The sequence below is a fragment of the Dendrobates tinctorius genome, unplaced genomic scaffold (assembly GCF_039654945.1).
Source record: "Dendrobates tinctorius isolate UK_male_01 unplaced genomic scaffold, ASM3965494v1 ptg000176l, whole genome shotgun sequence".
Lineage (NCBI taxonomy): Eukaryota > Metazoa > Chordata > Amphibia > Anura > Dendrobatidae > Dendrobates > Dendrobates tinctorius.
Window position 1 is genome coordinate 1,110,237 of NW_027361843.1, and position 14,883 is coordinate 1,125,119.

The window sequence follows — 14,883 nt, forward strand, 5'->3', positions numbered from 1 at the left end:
AAATGCCATTTCTGAATGTACTTAAACAATAAAAACAGGGATAAATAAGCAGCCTTGTGGTACTCTATTAAGCAAGTAGAATAATAAAACTAGGCTCTGCGGGTTGCTAATGTTTTAGGATCCATCCTGAAACCAGTAAATTAAAAAAGTAATTTTTGTGAAGCTGTTCAAAGTGGTTACAGGTATAAATCAATCTGGCTAGCAATTAAATGCAATTATTGCTCCAGCAGATGCAGCCTAGTGCAAATGGAATATCAATGCAAAAGCCTGAGAACAGACACAGTCATTATTCCCAAATAAATACCTGCATTAGAGATATGAATGGATCCATTTCTTCTTCCATTAATGACTAAGCACAGCTTTATTTGTATGCGTCTTCCTGTCACACCTCATTTATAAATGGACCGCATTAAGATGTGCCGTGTATGGCAACGGTACAAGAGTCTGCCTTGTCTGTTCTTTCCCAAATTGTGAAGCCACACGACAGCGTTAATGACTTGTGTGAACATTGCCGTAGTCTGCATTCTTCTACATAACATATGGCACCGTATACTATGCCCATATACCAAATACTGGATTACGCTCATCATTATAAATATAAAAAATACCTAAATGTCACTCTTTAGAAAAACGAGAATGAGCGATAACGAACGTGCGCATGACAAGAGCATTGCAAAGTAATTCTCCACGCTGGATATATGAAGGTTAATTGATAAATGGGCATGTCAGATGTTCTCCTCTGCATACAAAAAGAGCTGGATTTTTCCTTAATGAGCACACGGATTCTCAAAGAAAAAAAAAATGTGCCGAGCCGTAGCCAACTGTGAAAATAGCTCCTAAGTTGACGGTTTTCACTTGAGAGGCAAGTAATTTGTGCTAATATCCCAGTCGCAGCCCCGTGATTATGGCACACATGTGTGCAGCTAACAGGTGTTGTATGGGGACCATTATACCTTTACAAGACATATAAAAGCATTTCTCGATATTAAATCGGCAACAGAAGAACTCTACAAAAAAAGAAATCAAGCATACAATAATTGCACAAGTGCAGTTACATATGGTACATCTTTGCCTCAACCAATATATTACTACAGGACAAAACGCAGAAGATTCCACCACCTACAAACAACTTCCACCATCACTGTATTTTATAACATTGTAACAAAATATTACCAAAACAAGTGATAAAACATCCTACCAAGCATTAACCGTAGCAGCCAGGACTTCATATAAAGCCGTTACCTTTAAGGGTACATGATATTATGATAATAATCCTTTCAAGTGATCTTGTTGGTTCCCCTTGCATTGCATCTTCCTTAGGAGAACCGAGTCCCGGTGTCACCACACAAAGTCCCTGGCAGAGGCGGGTATGGGAGGGCTGACAGAACAGTGCCCCAGACCAAATAAAACTAGGTTTCTTGTAAACCTTGAGTACAAGGAAAGGGAGGTGCTTGAGAAAGGCACAAATGAGAATATGACTACTTCCTGCGAAGTGCTTCTCATTCAAAACTCTGTCTTTTGCTGCAGCTAATTAACATAATTAACATGTATGCAGCTAATTAACATAATTAACATGTATTTTTTTTTTCCAAATCTGGCACAGAAGCCATTAACTGGACGCTTTCCAGAAGAACTGTAAAAACTTACCATTCTCCTTGCACTCTTCTGGGGGTTTAGCTTTCTTTGCTAGCCGTGGATCCAGCCATGACGTAGTCTTTGTGTTGTGGCTGAAAAGAAAAGACACTACTTTGAGAAGGCGACGTTGAAAAGAATTACATTCATTTCTTCGAGAAACAAACAAAACAATGGGGAAGAGAAGGGGGTTACTTCAAGAGAATTGCAATCGATACACTTAATTTGCCCACTGGTTCTAATTAGCCCCAAAGGAGTTTTAAGAGTAATCGTGCAAGGCAGCTGTAAATTTGGCATCCTGAACTCACTCCACTGAAAGCAGCTATTTTTATTAAAATCAACCGGAACGTCTGCCAAGAAAGCCTCATTGACGATTCACAGCTCATCCCAAGCTAAAGGAATTTATTAGATACACACAGTTCTCCGTTCAGACCAGTGTTCTCAATGAGCATCTCTAACCACACTCACAGGTCAGTGAGGAATTAGGTGGTGATTCAACTGCACTCCATGTGCCTTTACTCAGTAATAACTGACAATGTTGTCAGAAAATTACCAAGCTAGCCCTAGGAAATCAAACCTTTCCTCCAGCATGACAGCTAATAAGCATGCGTTATCAGCTCAGCGGCAAGAATATCACATTATTAGTATGCTTGCTGGCTTGTTACAAATCACACAAAACACATTGCAGCGAATATTGCTGCTCTTCTGATGAAAGCGCATAGTCAGATGACATGGAATAGGATTGAAACTCCATGTCTAACAACCAGTACACAGTTTCCAGTTTTTATTATTTTGTTATATTTTCAATATACTTTTACTTTTTTTGTCACAAGCCCCCTTGAAAAATGAAAATAATTTTGAGGGATAGTGTCTGTCTAGAATGGTGGTGGTGGAAGCTACATTTCCTCCACTGTGTATACAGTGTTCACATATAATTATTGACAAAGTAGGAATGATCTAACGTCTTAGCCTTCTCTCCTGGAAAGCCAGCCACTCAACATGCAGCTGCAGTCATTATTCTAGAGGCTCATTTATTCTCCACAAATTACCATAAATAATCAATGAATATCACGGGTCACTGCTGGGGTATGAAACAATAAATTGATAATCTTTGAACACTTCTTCTCTTTTTCATACCAGTTTGTAACCAGATCCAATAATACAAAAACAATTTGTATCAATATGCAGTTGCATAATGAAGCCTAGTAGACAAATATGCAAGCATACATCGTAAAGTCATAAAAGTATGTAAGACCTACAGGGGTTGGACAAAATAATGGAAACACCTAACGTTTTTGCTTCATAATCTTCGAACACATTGTAAGCATGCAAACCGTGACATATGGTAATGTTTTGTAGTTGATTATTTGTGATATGTGTATGTAAATTAACTGTTTGTTTTGCAGAATTGTAAGAACATTTATGAAAACCTGATACCAATGGCAGACCTCTTGGATTTTCAAAGAGGCCAAATTGTTGGTGCTCGTATGGCTGGCGCTAGTGTAACAGAAAGTGCCCAAATGCTTGGCTTGTCAAGAGGTACTGTCTCCAAAGTAATGACTGCATTTGAAAGAGAAGGAAAAATGTCTGCAGCAAAGCACAGGTCCGGCCGAAAGTCGAAGTTGACTGAGAGAGACCGTCAGACTCTAAAGCGAATTGTGAGAGAGGATCGCAAGACCACGGCTCCGAAAATCACTGCTGAGCTCATTGAACACCTACAGAACCCAGTTTCCACGAAAAATGTTCGTCGGGAGCTGCACAAATCTGGATTCCACGGAAGAGCTGCAATTCGAAAACCGCTGCTCTCAATGACAAATGTTTCCAAGCGTTTAGAGTGGTGTAGAAACCTCCAGAATAGGTCCCTCGAGCAGTGGAAACGTGATATTCTCAGACGAATCATCGTTTACCCTATTTCCGACCTCTGGCTGAGTGTACGTTTGGAGACAGCCGAAAGAAGCATTCCATCCAGACTGCCTTCTCCCAACCATAAAACATGGCGGAGGTTCTGTGATGATCTAGGGTGCTATTTCGTGGAGATCCGCTGGGCCAATGATATCCCTTCATGGAAGAATTAACAGCCGCGATTATTTAGGCATTTTGGGCGACCAACTGCATCCTATGGTTCAAGCACTGTTCCCGGAGGGGAACGCCATCTTTCAGGATGATAATGCACCAATTCATACAGCTAGAATTGTTAAAGCAAGGCAAAAGGAACATTGTGATGAAGTTGAGCATCTCATCTGGCCCCCACAATCCCCAGACCTCAACATTATTGATCATTTATGGCCGATTTTAGAGATTCAAGTTAGACGTCGATTTCCGCCACCATCGTCGCTCAAAGAACTGGAGGGTGTTTTAACTGAAGAATGGGCTACAATTTGGAGACTCCTATACATCTTTTTAGAATAATGTTAAACAGGTGTTAAAGGTGGTGGCAGTACTTTATATAGGTGAAATTTAATAACAGGTTACCTTTAACAGCCTCACATCTGCTTATGAGACTGGTGAGTTATGGACATCACAATCCATACTAGGATGGCGAATGTTAGAAGTGTCAAACTGGCTTACAGTGAACCTGTCACCAGGTTTGGTTCGATATGAGATATGGCCACCACCTTTCAGAGCGGAAATACAGCATTCTATATAATACCCTTTACCCCACCTGTAAGAGAAGAAAACAAACTTATACTCATCTGCTGGGCTGTCGGATCCAAAGTGTGTCAATGTTCTTGGTCCGGCACCTCCCATTTGCTTACGATCGCCATCCTCCTTTCCTTCTGTCCCCCTGCATCATCTACACAGTCTCCTTGGCATCGCACTCCTACGCAGGCGTAATTCTCTGCCTTGCTGAGGGCAGAGCAAAGCACTGAAGTGAACATGCGCCGGGGCTTTTTGACCTTTTACGATGACTGCGCACTGCAGGACTTTGCTCTGCCCTCAACAGGGCAGAGAAGTAAGTCTGGGCAGGCGACTGTCTAGATGACATAGAGACGCATCATCCACATGAAGCAAGAAGGAGGACAGCAATTGTAAGAAGATGGGAGGCGCCGGACCAAGAACATATTCACCCCTCAGACTGTACTGTCCTGCAGGTGAGCATAATAAAAAGGTATTTTTCATCTCTTACAGGTCGGGTAGGCAGCTTATATACAGTAGTGTAGAATGTTGTATATCAAGCCTGAAATGTGGTGGCCTTATCATATATCAGTCAAACCTGGTGACGGGTTCCCTTTAACCTTCAAAAAAATGCACCTGTACTGTATTGAGCTATAGTGCCTAGTTTATTAATTGGGCAGGGTTTGCTACCTCATAGCACTATTATTTGTGCACTGATTGGTATGGTAGTTTTGCTTTCCTTGAGTGCTGTATGGTTTTGCACAGGTTCACTTGCCAAACTAAGGCCAGCTTTGCTACGAGCATAGTTAAAGCTCAAAACATTGTGATCACTCACATATTAAAATGGTATAGTACAAAGTTATAACCGGTACTTTTTTCTGGTACAGAGGAAAAAGAGTAATGAATTAAGGAAAATACTGCAAAATGAAAATGACAAAATAGCAAAAATCCATAAGACAGTGTTGTTAGCAGACTAACAGAAAACAACATGACAAGAGCAGTTGAAAAAAAAAAAAAGTTATTTTAGCAGGCAGGAGAGCTCCATTTACAGGTTGTAGTCTGCTGTGCTCCTAACATAGGGCAGGAAATAATAGACTAGCCATAAGCAATAGATAAACAAGCACATGAAAATAACTTGCAGGTCTTTGCAGAATTATTAATAACTTATAGGTCATAGGATAATATTGGTACCTTACAGGTTATAAGATAATTCAAAGTAAGTAATGCATGTCTAAAATGGTATAAATGAGAAGCTCTCCAAACACAGCAATCTGAAGTCTTTCCATCTATGATGTGAGTACTTTGCTCAACTATGTAGGTAGTTTGAAGGACTGGAAGAGAAATATGCATAACTACTTTTGGTAATGTCTGGGAAATTGTTGTAAAAAAAAGATATCCTCTCTGTCATGTATAAAATGTCTCTTAATGAACGGTACACCAATTTTGTTGTAGAAAAAAATGGTTTCCTTGTTTCTTCAAGTTAATAGAAAGAATAAAAGAGCAGAAAGAAGGGAGCAAATATTTAATTCTATTCTATACAGGAGGGGTCCACAGCCTGCGGCCACATGTGGCCAATGATGCCATCATAGATTGCCCACAATCTTCTGGACACTGGAATGCTTGTTTGTCTCTGGTGACTGCTAACATAGAGTTTCCATGATAGCAAGAATAAGGGTATCATACAGCGTTGGAGCAAGGATGTGTAGCTACTAATCGTATACTGTGGAGCCCTGGCTTCCGAATTCCTGAAAACTCACTCTGAAAAAGAACTAAAATACATCTTAGTCGACACAAGAAGGACTGCAAAGTCACCGAGGGATCAGAATACAGCTGCGTATTATAGACTATTGATAGGGAGGAGGAGGGAGTAGATAGCAGCAGAAAGAAATAAACATGGTTCTGCGGCTTTCTAGTAGGTGCTAATCACATCCCCTTGCTGGTATAACCATTACATTGCTCGGTATCATGTCCTCCATTCTGCTGCTTCTAAACATATGCTACATAGAGACAGTGGAGAAGAAATCCATTGTATTTACGTGTCTAGTGTACAGGAGACTTCAAAATAGCTAGTTTCCACTCACTTGCTTAGCAGAAACCTAAAATCAGTGATAGAGAACAGAGGAAAAAAATTGGAAAAATGTTGGATAAAAATCAAATAATAGCCAGAAATTGAATCATTGAATCGTAGAGTTGTAAGGGACCTCCTGGGCCATCTGGTCCAACCCCCTGCTCAAAGCAGGATTCGCTAAATCATCCCAGACAGATGTCTGTTCAGCCTCTGTTATTTGTGTATTTGCCCATATATATATATATATACACATGACAGCTTATTCCGAAGTTACCCGAAATCTCAAGTACAGTTTTATTGCTGTCCTTTGGAGATATTTGGTCTGACAATGTGGCCCTCGGACCAAGAAGGTTGTGCACCTTTAGTGTAAAATAATAGGAGACCCTAAAGATCAGAATACTGTAATTCCTTAGCTTCTAAAATATCTGCCATAACATACTTTGTGTGTCTATCTACTGGAGGAAGAACTTGAGGACATGACTTCTCATAATGCAAAAAAAGGTATAATGCAATAATGTTGTCTAAGGAATAAAACAATGCTGTTTTCACATTTTGGGTTTATTCTACAAAAGCAAATGTACATTTGTTTATTGAAATGATCCATTGTGTTCAGGAAGTTGTTAAAATGTCCTGCGAATTTTAACTTGGGTGCATTTACACATTTCCTAGGAACCCTCTTTTCATGATAGTTAGGGATCAGCGAGTACTGAAGTATTCAGACTTGATATACTCGTACCGAGTATACCCTAATACTCGGGTATTCGGTACGAATAGCGACTGCAATGATAGTCAATGGAAAATGCGAGTAATTGTCTGCTGAACCCTACAAAGCGGTCTGGGGGCTGAGGAAAAGGCTAAAAAATGTGTAAATGTTAAAAAATGTATGCTGCAAACAAATGTATATAATATGGGGGCACCTGGTTAGGGGCTGCACGATTGTACATTCTAGTGAAGCAGTGGTGTAAAAACAAACACTATTTGAAGTCCTGTGGTTTTTTGCCGGAAGAACGGGACTTGTACGCCACTTACGCAGTGCCAGTGATATATCAGAAGTGCCGTAAGAGTGAGTGATGATGGAAGCGATCATCTGACAGCTAAGTGTGTAAGTGGTGTAAGGAGAGCAATCTGCCCTAGGGGCTGTGTTATGGTTAACGCAGGAAGAAGCCACCCACCATCATCATCATCACAAGGGATTCACAATTATAAAGCTTGGACTACTGTCCTTGTGTTACCTCTGCCCAATGTGTAGGCATAGATATAGTGTCTTCAAAACATTAGCCCTTGGGGCTGTATCATGGTTGATGAAGGAAGCAAGGCAGGTCTGAAAGGCCAAACAAATAAGATAAAGCGAGGACTGCTAGCATAGAGGTGGCCGTGCCCAGTGTCCAGGCATAGCAATATTGTCTCCAAAAATTAGCCCTAGGGGTTGTATCATAGTTGATGAAGGAAGCAAGGCAGGTCTGAAGGGCCAAATAATTAAGATAAAGCTAGGACTACTAGCACAGAGGTGGCCATGCCCAGTGTCCAGGCATAGCCATAGTGTCTCTAAGAATTAGCCCAAGGGGAATGAATGATACCATGGTTGATGAAGGAAGAAGGGTCTCACTCTCATCACAAGTGCCTCCGATGGGAAATATTAATTAACATAAAATTGTTTTTAGCTTATTGACCACGAGGTACATGTGTCAGAAGCAGGTTTTGAAAACATGTGTAAGAAGAAGAAAAGGGGCTTGTATGGGAAGGGATGCATGTGATCACCAATTTAAAAAAAAAAAATGTGTTGGGTGACTTTAGGTTGGGATACTGTCATCTGGAGGGCTTAAATACTGTTACAAAATCCAGTCCTTGTTAAATTTTATCAGAGTCAGCCTGTCTGCATTCTCTGTTGTCAATCGTGTGCGTGTATCTGTGATGATTGCCCCAGCGGCACTGAAAACACGCTCTGACATCACACTAGCATCAGGGCAGGCCAGCACCTCCAAGGCATAGAAGGAGAGGTCGGGCCAACTATGCAGCTTGGATACCCAGTAATTAAACGGGACAGAAGCATCAGGAAGGACGCAGGTATGGTCACTTAGATAGTCGTTGACCATCTTGTTTAACTTCTCCCTCCTTGACATTGCTACCGTTCGAGCTAGTCCTTGGTGATGAGCCAGTTTATTGAACATGGCCCAGTTTGTGGACATTCTACCACCATCTCTTTTGGACCTGCTTGGCGTATCTCTACCCATTAATGCATGCTGTTGCACAGAGCTGGTATCTCTGCTAGCAGTGGTGTCTGAGGGTGCTGTTGCCATCAAATTATCGACAATGGTCTTCTTGAAGGATTCCATTGTGAAACCCCTTGGTGTCTGCAACAGTAGCGAAGGAAATTTTGTCCTTGTACCGTGGATCTAGAAAGGTGGCCAACCAGTATAGGTTGCAATTGAAAATGTGGATTACGTGAGGATCTTGGCACAGACAGTCAAATATGAAGTTTGCCATGTGTGCCAAGCTGCAAAGAGGCAATTGTTCTGTGACCCCTGAAGGAGGAACAATACCCTTCCTCTCCTCACACTGACTCTCTTCCTCCACCTCCTCCACTTCAGCCCACCCATGCTGGACAGACATGAAGCTGGGGTTTGGATTCCCCTCTGTAACATGATGTGTCCCCTCGGTACCACTTAAAAAGAAGTCCTCTCCCGCCTCATTTTCATCATCCTCTTCATCCCCCAACGTTACCTGATGATATTGGCTGGGCTGGGTAGGATCACCCATTGTGAAATCTTGCTCCATACCCAGCTGCTGGGCACGCAAAGGTTCCATTTTTTGATTCTGCAGCGATTTTTTCAGCAGACATAGCATAGGGATAGTTACGTGTTATGATTGGGTCACTGAGGTGGAAAACAAAACCAAGCTAAGTCACAGACAACCAGAGAGGTTGGTAACTACGCGGATTGCAGACCCCTGATCCTAACCACACAACTAACAGCAGCCGTGGAGCGTACCTACGATGATTCTAGACGCCTCGTCACAGCCGGAGGACTAAATAAGCCTAAAGCAAGAAAAGGGGAAATCTAAACTGCCCCAGAGCAGACCCCAAAGGAATAGACAGCCCCCACACATGTATTGACGGTGAAACAAGATGAAAGCACAAACACAGGTAGGAAAATAGGCTGAGCTAACGATGGGGCCCACACTAACTAGAAAGGACAGGAAAGGAAAGATACTGTCTGCAATCATGCCAAAAAACCCCTACTAAAAATGTCCAACACTTCTGATAGTAAAAAAAACCCTGAAGTCACTAGACTTCACCCACTATATCAGCACTCTGGCATATTCTGAGAACAGAGCAAAAAGAGGCCAATTTAATAAGGGACAAAAAGCAAACTGGCACATACAGTAACATAAGAGTGGAAATTCAGCACAGCCCCAGCCAGGGCTGGCTGACCACACAAAAACTGAATAGACAAAACCAAATCAAATGTGAACATTAGCAGAAAAAAATTAGCTTGAGAAGACAGGAATTGAGCTGGAAACCAAGACCTCAGGAGGCAGGAAAAAACCACCAGCATGGGAATAGGGAGTCGGCTGTCTTAAATCCAGTCTGAAACTCCAGATGTCCAATCGTCGTCCTCATTATCAGGTGGCAGGTCTCTGTTAATTTGATCAGCTTCATTACCTCCTGCCACCACCAGAGGGAGCCCGGAAAGAGAACTCACGACTCCTCTGTCAGCACAAACAGTTCCCTCACCAGAAACCAGAGACAGACCAGAAAATGAGTTCACAACAGTACTCCCCGAACTCTCATCCACACCACCAGGCCAATCAGGATGGGCCCGGTAGAAAGCATGAACCAATCTATTGGCATGAATGTCAGAGGCAGAGACCCAAGAATTATCCTCCTGGCCATAACCCTTCCATTTGACCAAATACTGGAGTCTCCGTCTAACCAAACGAGAATCCAATATTTTCTCTACCTCATATTCCACATTGCCTTTAACCAATACAGGGTCAGGAGGTGCCGCCATAGGAACTACTGGCTCAACAAACCTCTTCAACAGCGATTTGTGAAATACGTTATGGATCTTAAACGTAACTGGAAGAGCCAATCGAAAAGAAACAGGATTAAGAATCTCCAAAATCTTATAAGGTCCAATAAATCTTGGCTTGAACTTTGGAGAAGCAACCTTCATAGAAATATTTTTGGAAAACAACAAACCATATCACCCACTTTAAACCGGGGACCAATGGTCCTATGCCGGTTGGAAAACCGCTGGGCCTTTTCCTGAGAGAGTGACAACTTATCCACCACTTGGTCCAAAATCTGCTGCATTCTCTCTACCACAGTGTCCACACCTGGGCAGGCTGAAGATTCCACTTGCCCTGAAGAAAATCGAGGATGAAACCCAAAGTTACAGAAAAAGGGCGACATTAAAGTGGCAGAACTAGCTCTATTGTTTAGCGCAAATTCGGCCAAGGGCAAAAATGAGACCCAGTCATCCTGATCAGCAGATATAAAACATCTCAAATAGGACTCCAAAGTCTGGTTTGTTCTCTCAGTCTGCCCATTGGTCCGAGGACGAAACGCAGAGGAGAAAGACAACTGAACTCCCAAATTGAAACAAAAGGCTCTCCAGAATCTGGAAACAAATTGGACTCCTCTGTCCGACACAATGTTCTCAGGAATCCCATGCAACCGAACCACCTGTTGTAAAAACAAGGGCACCAACTCTGAGGAAGATAGCAACTTTGTGAGTGGTACAAGATGGACCATCTTAGAAAATCTATCACAAATCACCCAGATAACAGTCATTCTCCGAGAGACAGGAAGATCAAAAATAAAATCCATTGAGATATGGGTCCATGGCCTCTTAGGCACCGGCAGGGGCATCAACAACTCACTAGAACGAGAACAGGGTTTAGACCGAGAACAAGTCCCACAGGACTGCACAAAATTCCTGACATCACGAGATAAGGCAGGCCACCAAAAAGCCCGACTCACCAAATCTCTGGTACCAAAAATACCTGGATGACCAGTCAATGCGGAGCCATGAACTTCAGACATCACTCTCTTACTCCACTGGTCAGAAACATACAATTTTCCCATAGGACAACGCTCAGGTTTATCCTCCTGAAATTCCTCCAGGGCGTGTCTCAAATCGGGCGAAATGGCAGAAAGAACTACCCCCTCACCTAGGATGGTAGTAGGCTCAGTCACAATAAGAGAATCAGCAAAGAAACTCCTAGAAAGGGTGTCTGTCTTAACATTCTTAGTGCCCGGAAGAAATGAGACCACAAAATTAAAACGCGTGAAAAACAAGGCCCACATAGCCTGTCTAGGATTCAAGCTTTGGCCGACTCCAGATAAATCAAATTCTTGTGGTCGGTGAGGACCACAACTTGATGCCTAGCTCCCTCCAACCAATGTCTCCACTCTTCAAATGCCCATTTCATGGCCAACAATTCCCGATTCCCCACGTCATAGTTGCGTTCAGATGGGGAGAACTTTCGAGAAAAGAAGGCACAGGGATTCATCTTAGAAGTCACAGGATCTTTTTGGGACAAAACAGCTCCTGCACCAATCTCAGAAGCATCTACCTCCACCTGAGATGGAAGTGAGACATCAGGTTGCCGTAAAACCGGAGCAGAAGTGAATCTCTGCTTAAGCTCCTGAAATGCTGAGACAGCCTCTGGAGACCAATTCAGCACATCAGCGCCCTTCTTGGTCAGATCAGTCAGTGGTTTGACAATACCAGAAAAATTACCTATAAATTTACGATAGAAATTGGCAAAACCCAAAAATTTCTGGAGAGCCTTCAAAGAAGTGGGCTGAACCCAATCATAAATGGCCTGTACCTTGGCCGGGTCCATTTCAATAGCCGACGGAGACAAAATAAATCCCAAAAATGAAATCCTCTGTACACCAAAGAGGCATTTCGATCCCATAACAAACAGGGAAGTCTCCCTCAAAATCCGGAACACAGTCCGGACATGTTCTACATGAGAATCCCAATCACTGGAAAAGATCAAAATATCATCCAGATAGATGATCAAAAACTTATCCACAAAGTCCCGGAAAATATCATTCATAAAGGACTGGAAGACAGAAGGGGCATTAGTGAGCCCAAAAGTCATCACCAGGTACTCAAAATGTCCCTCCGGACTATTAAACGCTGTCTTCCATTCATCTCCATGCTTGATTCGAATAAGATTATACGCCCCCTGTGGTCAAGCTTAGTAAACCAGCAGGCACTTTTAACACTGGAGAATAAATCAGACATCAGGGGTAACGGGTACTGATATTTAACCGTCATCTTGTTAAGGGAACGATAATCAATACAAGGTCATAATGAACCATCTTTCTTGGCCCCCCAAAAAAACCCCAGCACCTAAGGGTGAAGAGGATTGTCTAATATGACCCTTCTCCAACGACTCCTTAATATAGGATCGCATAGCATCATGTTCAGGTACTGATAATACCGACCCTTGGGAAATTTACACCCAGGCATCAACTCAATTGCACAGTCATAACTCCTATGAGGAGGCAAAGACGCAGACTTACTCTCACTAAATACATCAGAAAAATAGGCCAAATAATCAGGAATATCATGAGACTGAGGAGAGGTGGAGAAAACAGAAGTGTCCCTAAGAACACACTGACAACCTCAACTCACCAGACACAGATTTCCAATCCAAAACTGGATTATGAGTTTGCAACCAGGGAAAACCCAGAACAATAGTATCATGCAAATTGTGCAGCACCAAAAATTTACAATTTTCTTGGTGGTCTGGGGCAACTTGCATTATCACCTGGGTCCAAAACTGAGGTTTATTCACTGCCAAAGGAGTAGCATCAATACCCCTCAAAGGAATAGGCGTCCACAGAGGTATCATGGGAAAACCACAACGTTTAGCAATGTCCAAATCCATCAGATTCAAAGCTGCTCCTGAATCTACAAAAGCCTTAGCGGAAAATGTGGATAAGGAGCAGATCAGAGTAATTGCCAAAAGAAACTTAGGTTGTACACTGCCCACAGCAAATGTGCGTGCAAAACGTTTCTCTCGTTTAGGGCAGACAGAAATAGTATGAGAGGCGTCTCCACAGAAAAACACAGCTTATTACGCCTTTTAAACTCCTGATGTTGCACCCTAGACAAAACCCTATCACATTGCATAGGTTCAGACGTTTGTTCAAAAGGTGGCAACGCCTCTCGTGTAGTTTTACGTTCACGTAAATGCCGATCAACTTGAATGGCTAATGACATAGAATCATCAAGACCAGAGGGAACAGGAAATCCCACCATAACATCTTTTACGGTCTCTGATAAACCCTTCCAAAAGAGAGCTGCCAATGCACCATCATTCCATGTAGTAAGGACCGCCCACTTTTGGAATTTTTGACAGTATAACTCTGCAGAATTCTGACCCTGGTTCAATGCCAACAGGGTTTTCTCAGCTTGATCAACAGCATTAGGTTCATCATACAACAACCCCAAGGCTTGAAAAAATGTGTCCACATTAGTCAGAATAGGATTTTCAGGTGTCAGGGAAAAAGCCCAATCCTGGGGATCGCCGCGCAGCAAGGAGATGACAATTTTAACCTGCTGCACAGAGCTCCCCGATGAGTTAGGCTTTAAGGCAAGAAATAATTTACAATTATTCTTAAAGTTCAAAAATTTAGACCGATCCCCAGAAAACACATCAGGAGTAGGGATCTTTGGTTCAACAGCATGTGACTGAGTGAGGTAGGCGAAAATTCCCAGGACTTCTGCAGCGAGCTGCTCCACATGATCAGACAATTTGCTTAATCTCCATTAGAAAAAAAATCCTCCTACGACCCCAGAGAAAAAGAGGAAAAAATACATATAGAAAAAAATTCTGACAGTTTTTTTTTTAACAATTCTTTCCTGCTTTTGAATACCCTAGAATCTGCGGTATGGCTGGTGATTCTGTTATGATTGGGTCACCGAGGAGGAAAACAAAACCAAGCTAAGTCACAGACAACCAGACCAGGTTGGAGTTGCAGTGGGGAGAGCCACTGATTGGTCTGTTGTTTTATTCCTTGCCACAGCTCTGCTGCAGTGTGTGGTGTTTCACCAAAGCAGATCAGCTTCAGCAGAGCGTTTTGCCGCTTTGCCGTTGCGCTGCTGCACAGCTCCCAACTTGGGAGTGATGTGGAGGGCAATACAGCATAGGATGACGAGCAGGAGAAGGTTGAAGAGGGGAGACTGGACGTATATGATGAGGCCGAAACCCTGATTGAGGTTGGGCCCGCTATTCGTAGCGTGGGTAGGATATGTGTTGATGGTCCAGTTTGAGACTTTGTCCCACCCTCCACCAGGTTCAGGCAGTGTGCTGTGACAGAGATGTATCGTCCCTGGCCACAAGTACTTGTCCACGTGTCTGTTGTAAGATGGACCTTCCCAGTTACGGCGTTAGTGAGAGCACGCTTTAGATTGTTTAAGACGTGCTAGTGTAACGAGGGGACGGCACACCGGGAAAAATAGTGCCGGCTGGGAACCGAGTATCTTGGGGCACCCACAGCCAAAAGATCACGGAAAGACTGTGTCCCCACAAGCCTAAAC

General features: G+C 42.8%; 1 protein-coding gene across 1 annotated transcript in view; it reads right to left on the reverse strand.

The window, feature by feature from the left end:
* The window catches only part of MAGI2 (membrane associated guanylate kinase, WW and PDZ domain containing 2), a 1,360,388-nt gene that overhangs the window by 437,138 nt on the left and 908,367 nt on the right, over nucleotides 1-14,883 (reverse strand). The window contains exon 6 of the mRNA XM_073551424.1: nucleotides 1,648-1,727. Within this exon, the coding sequence (XP_073407525.1) occupies nucleotides 1,648-1,727 (80 nt within the window). The remainder of the gene's footprint in view (nucleotides 1-1,647; nucleotides 1,728-14,883) is intronic.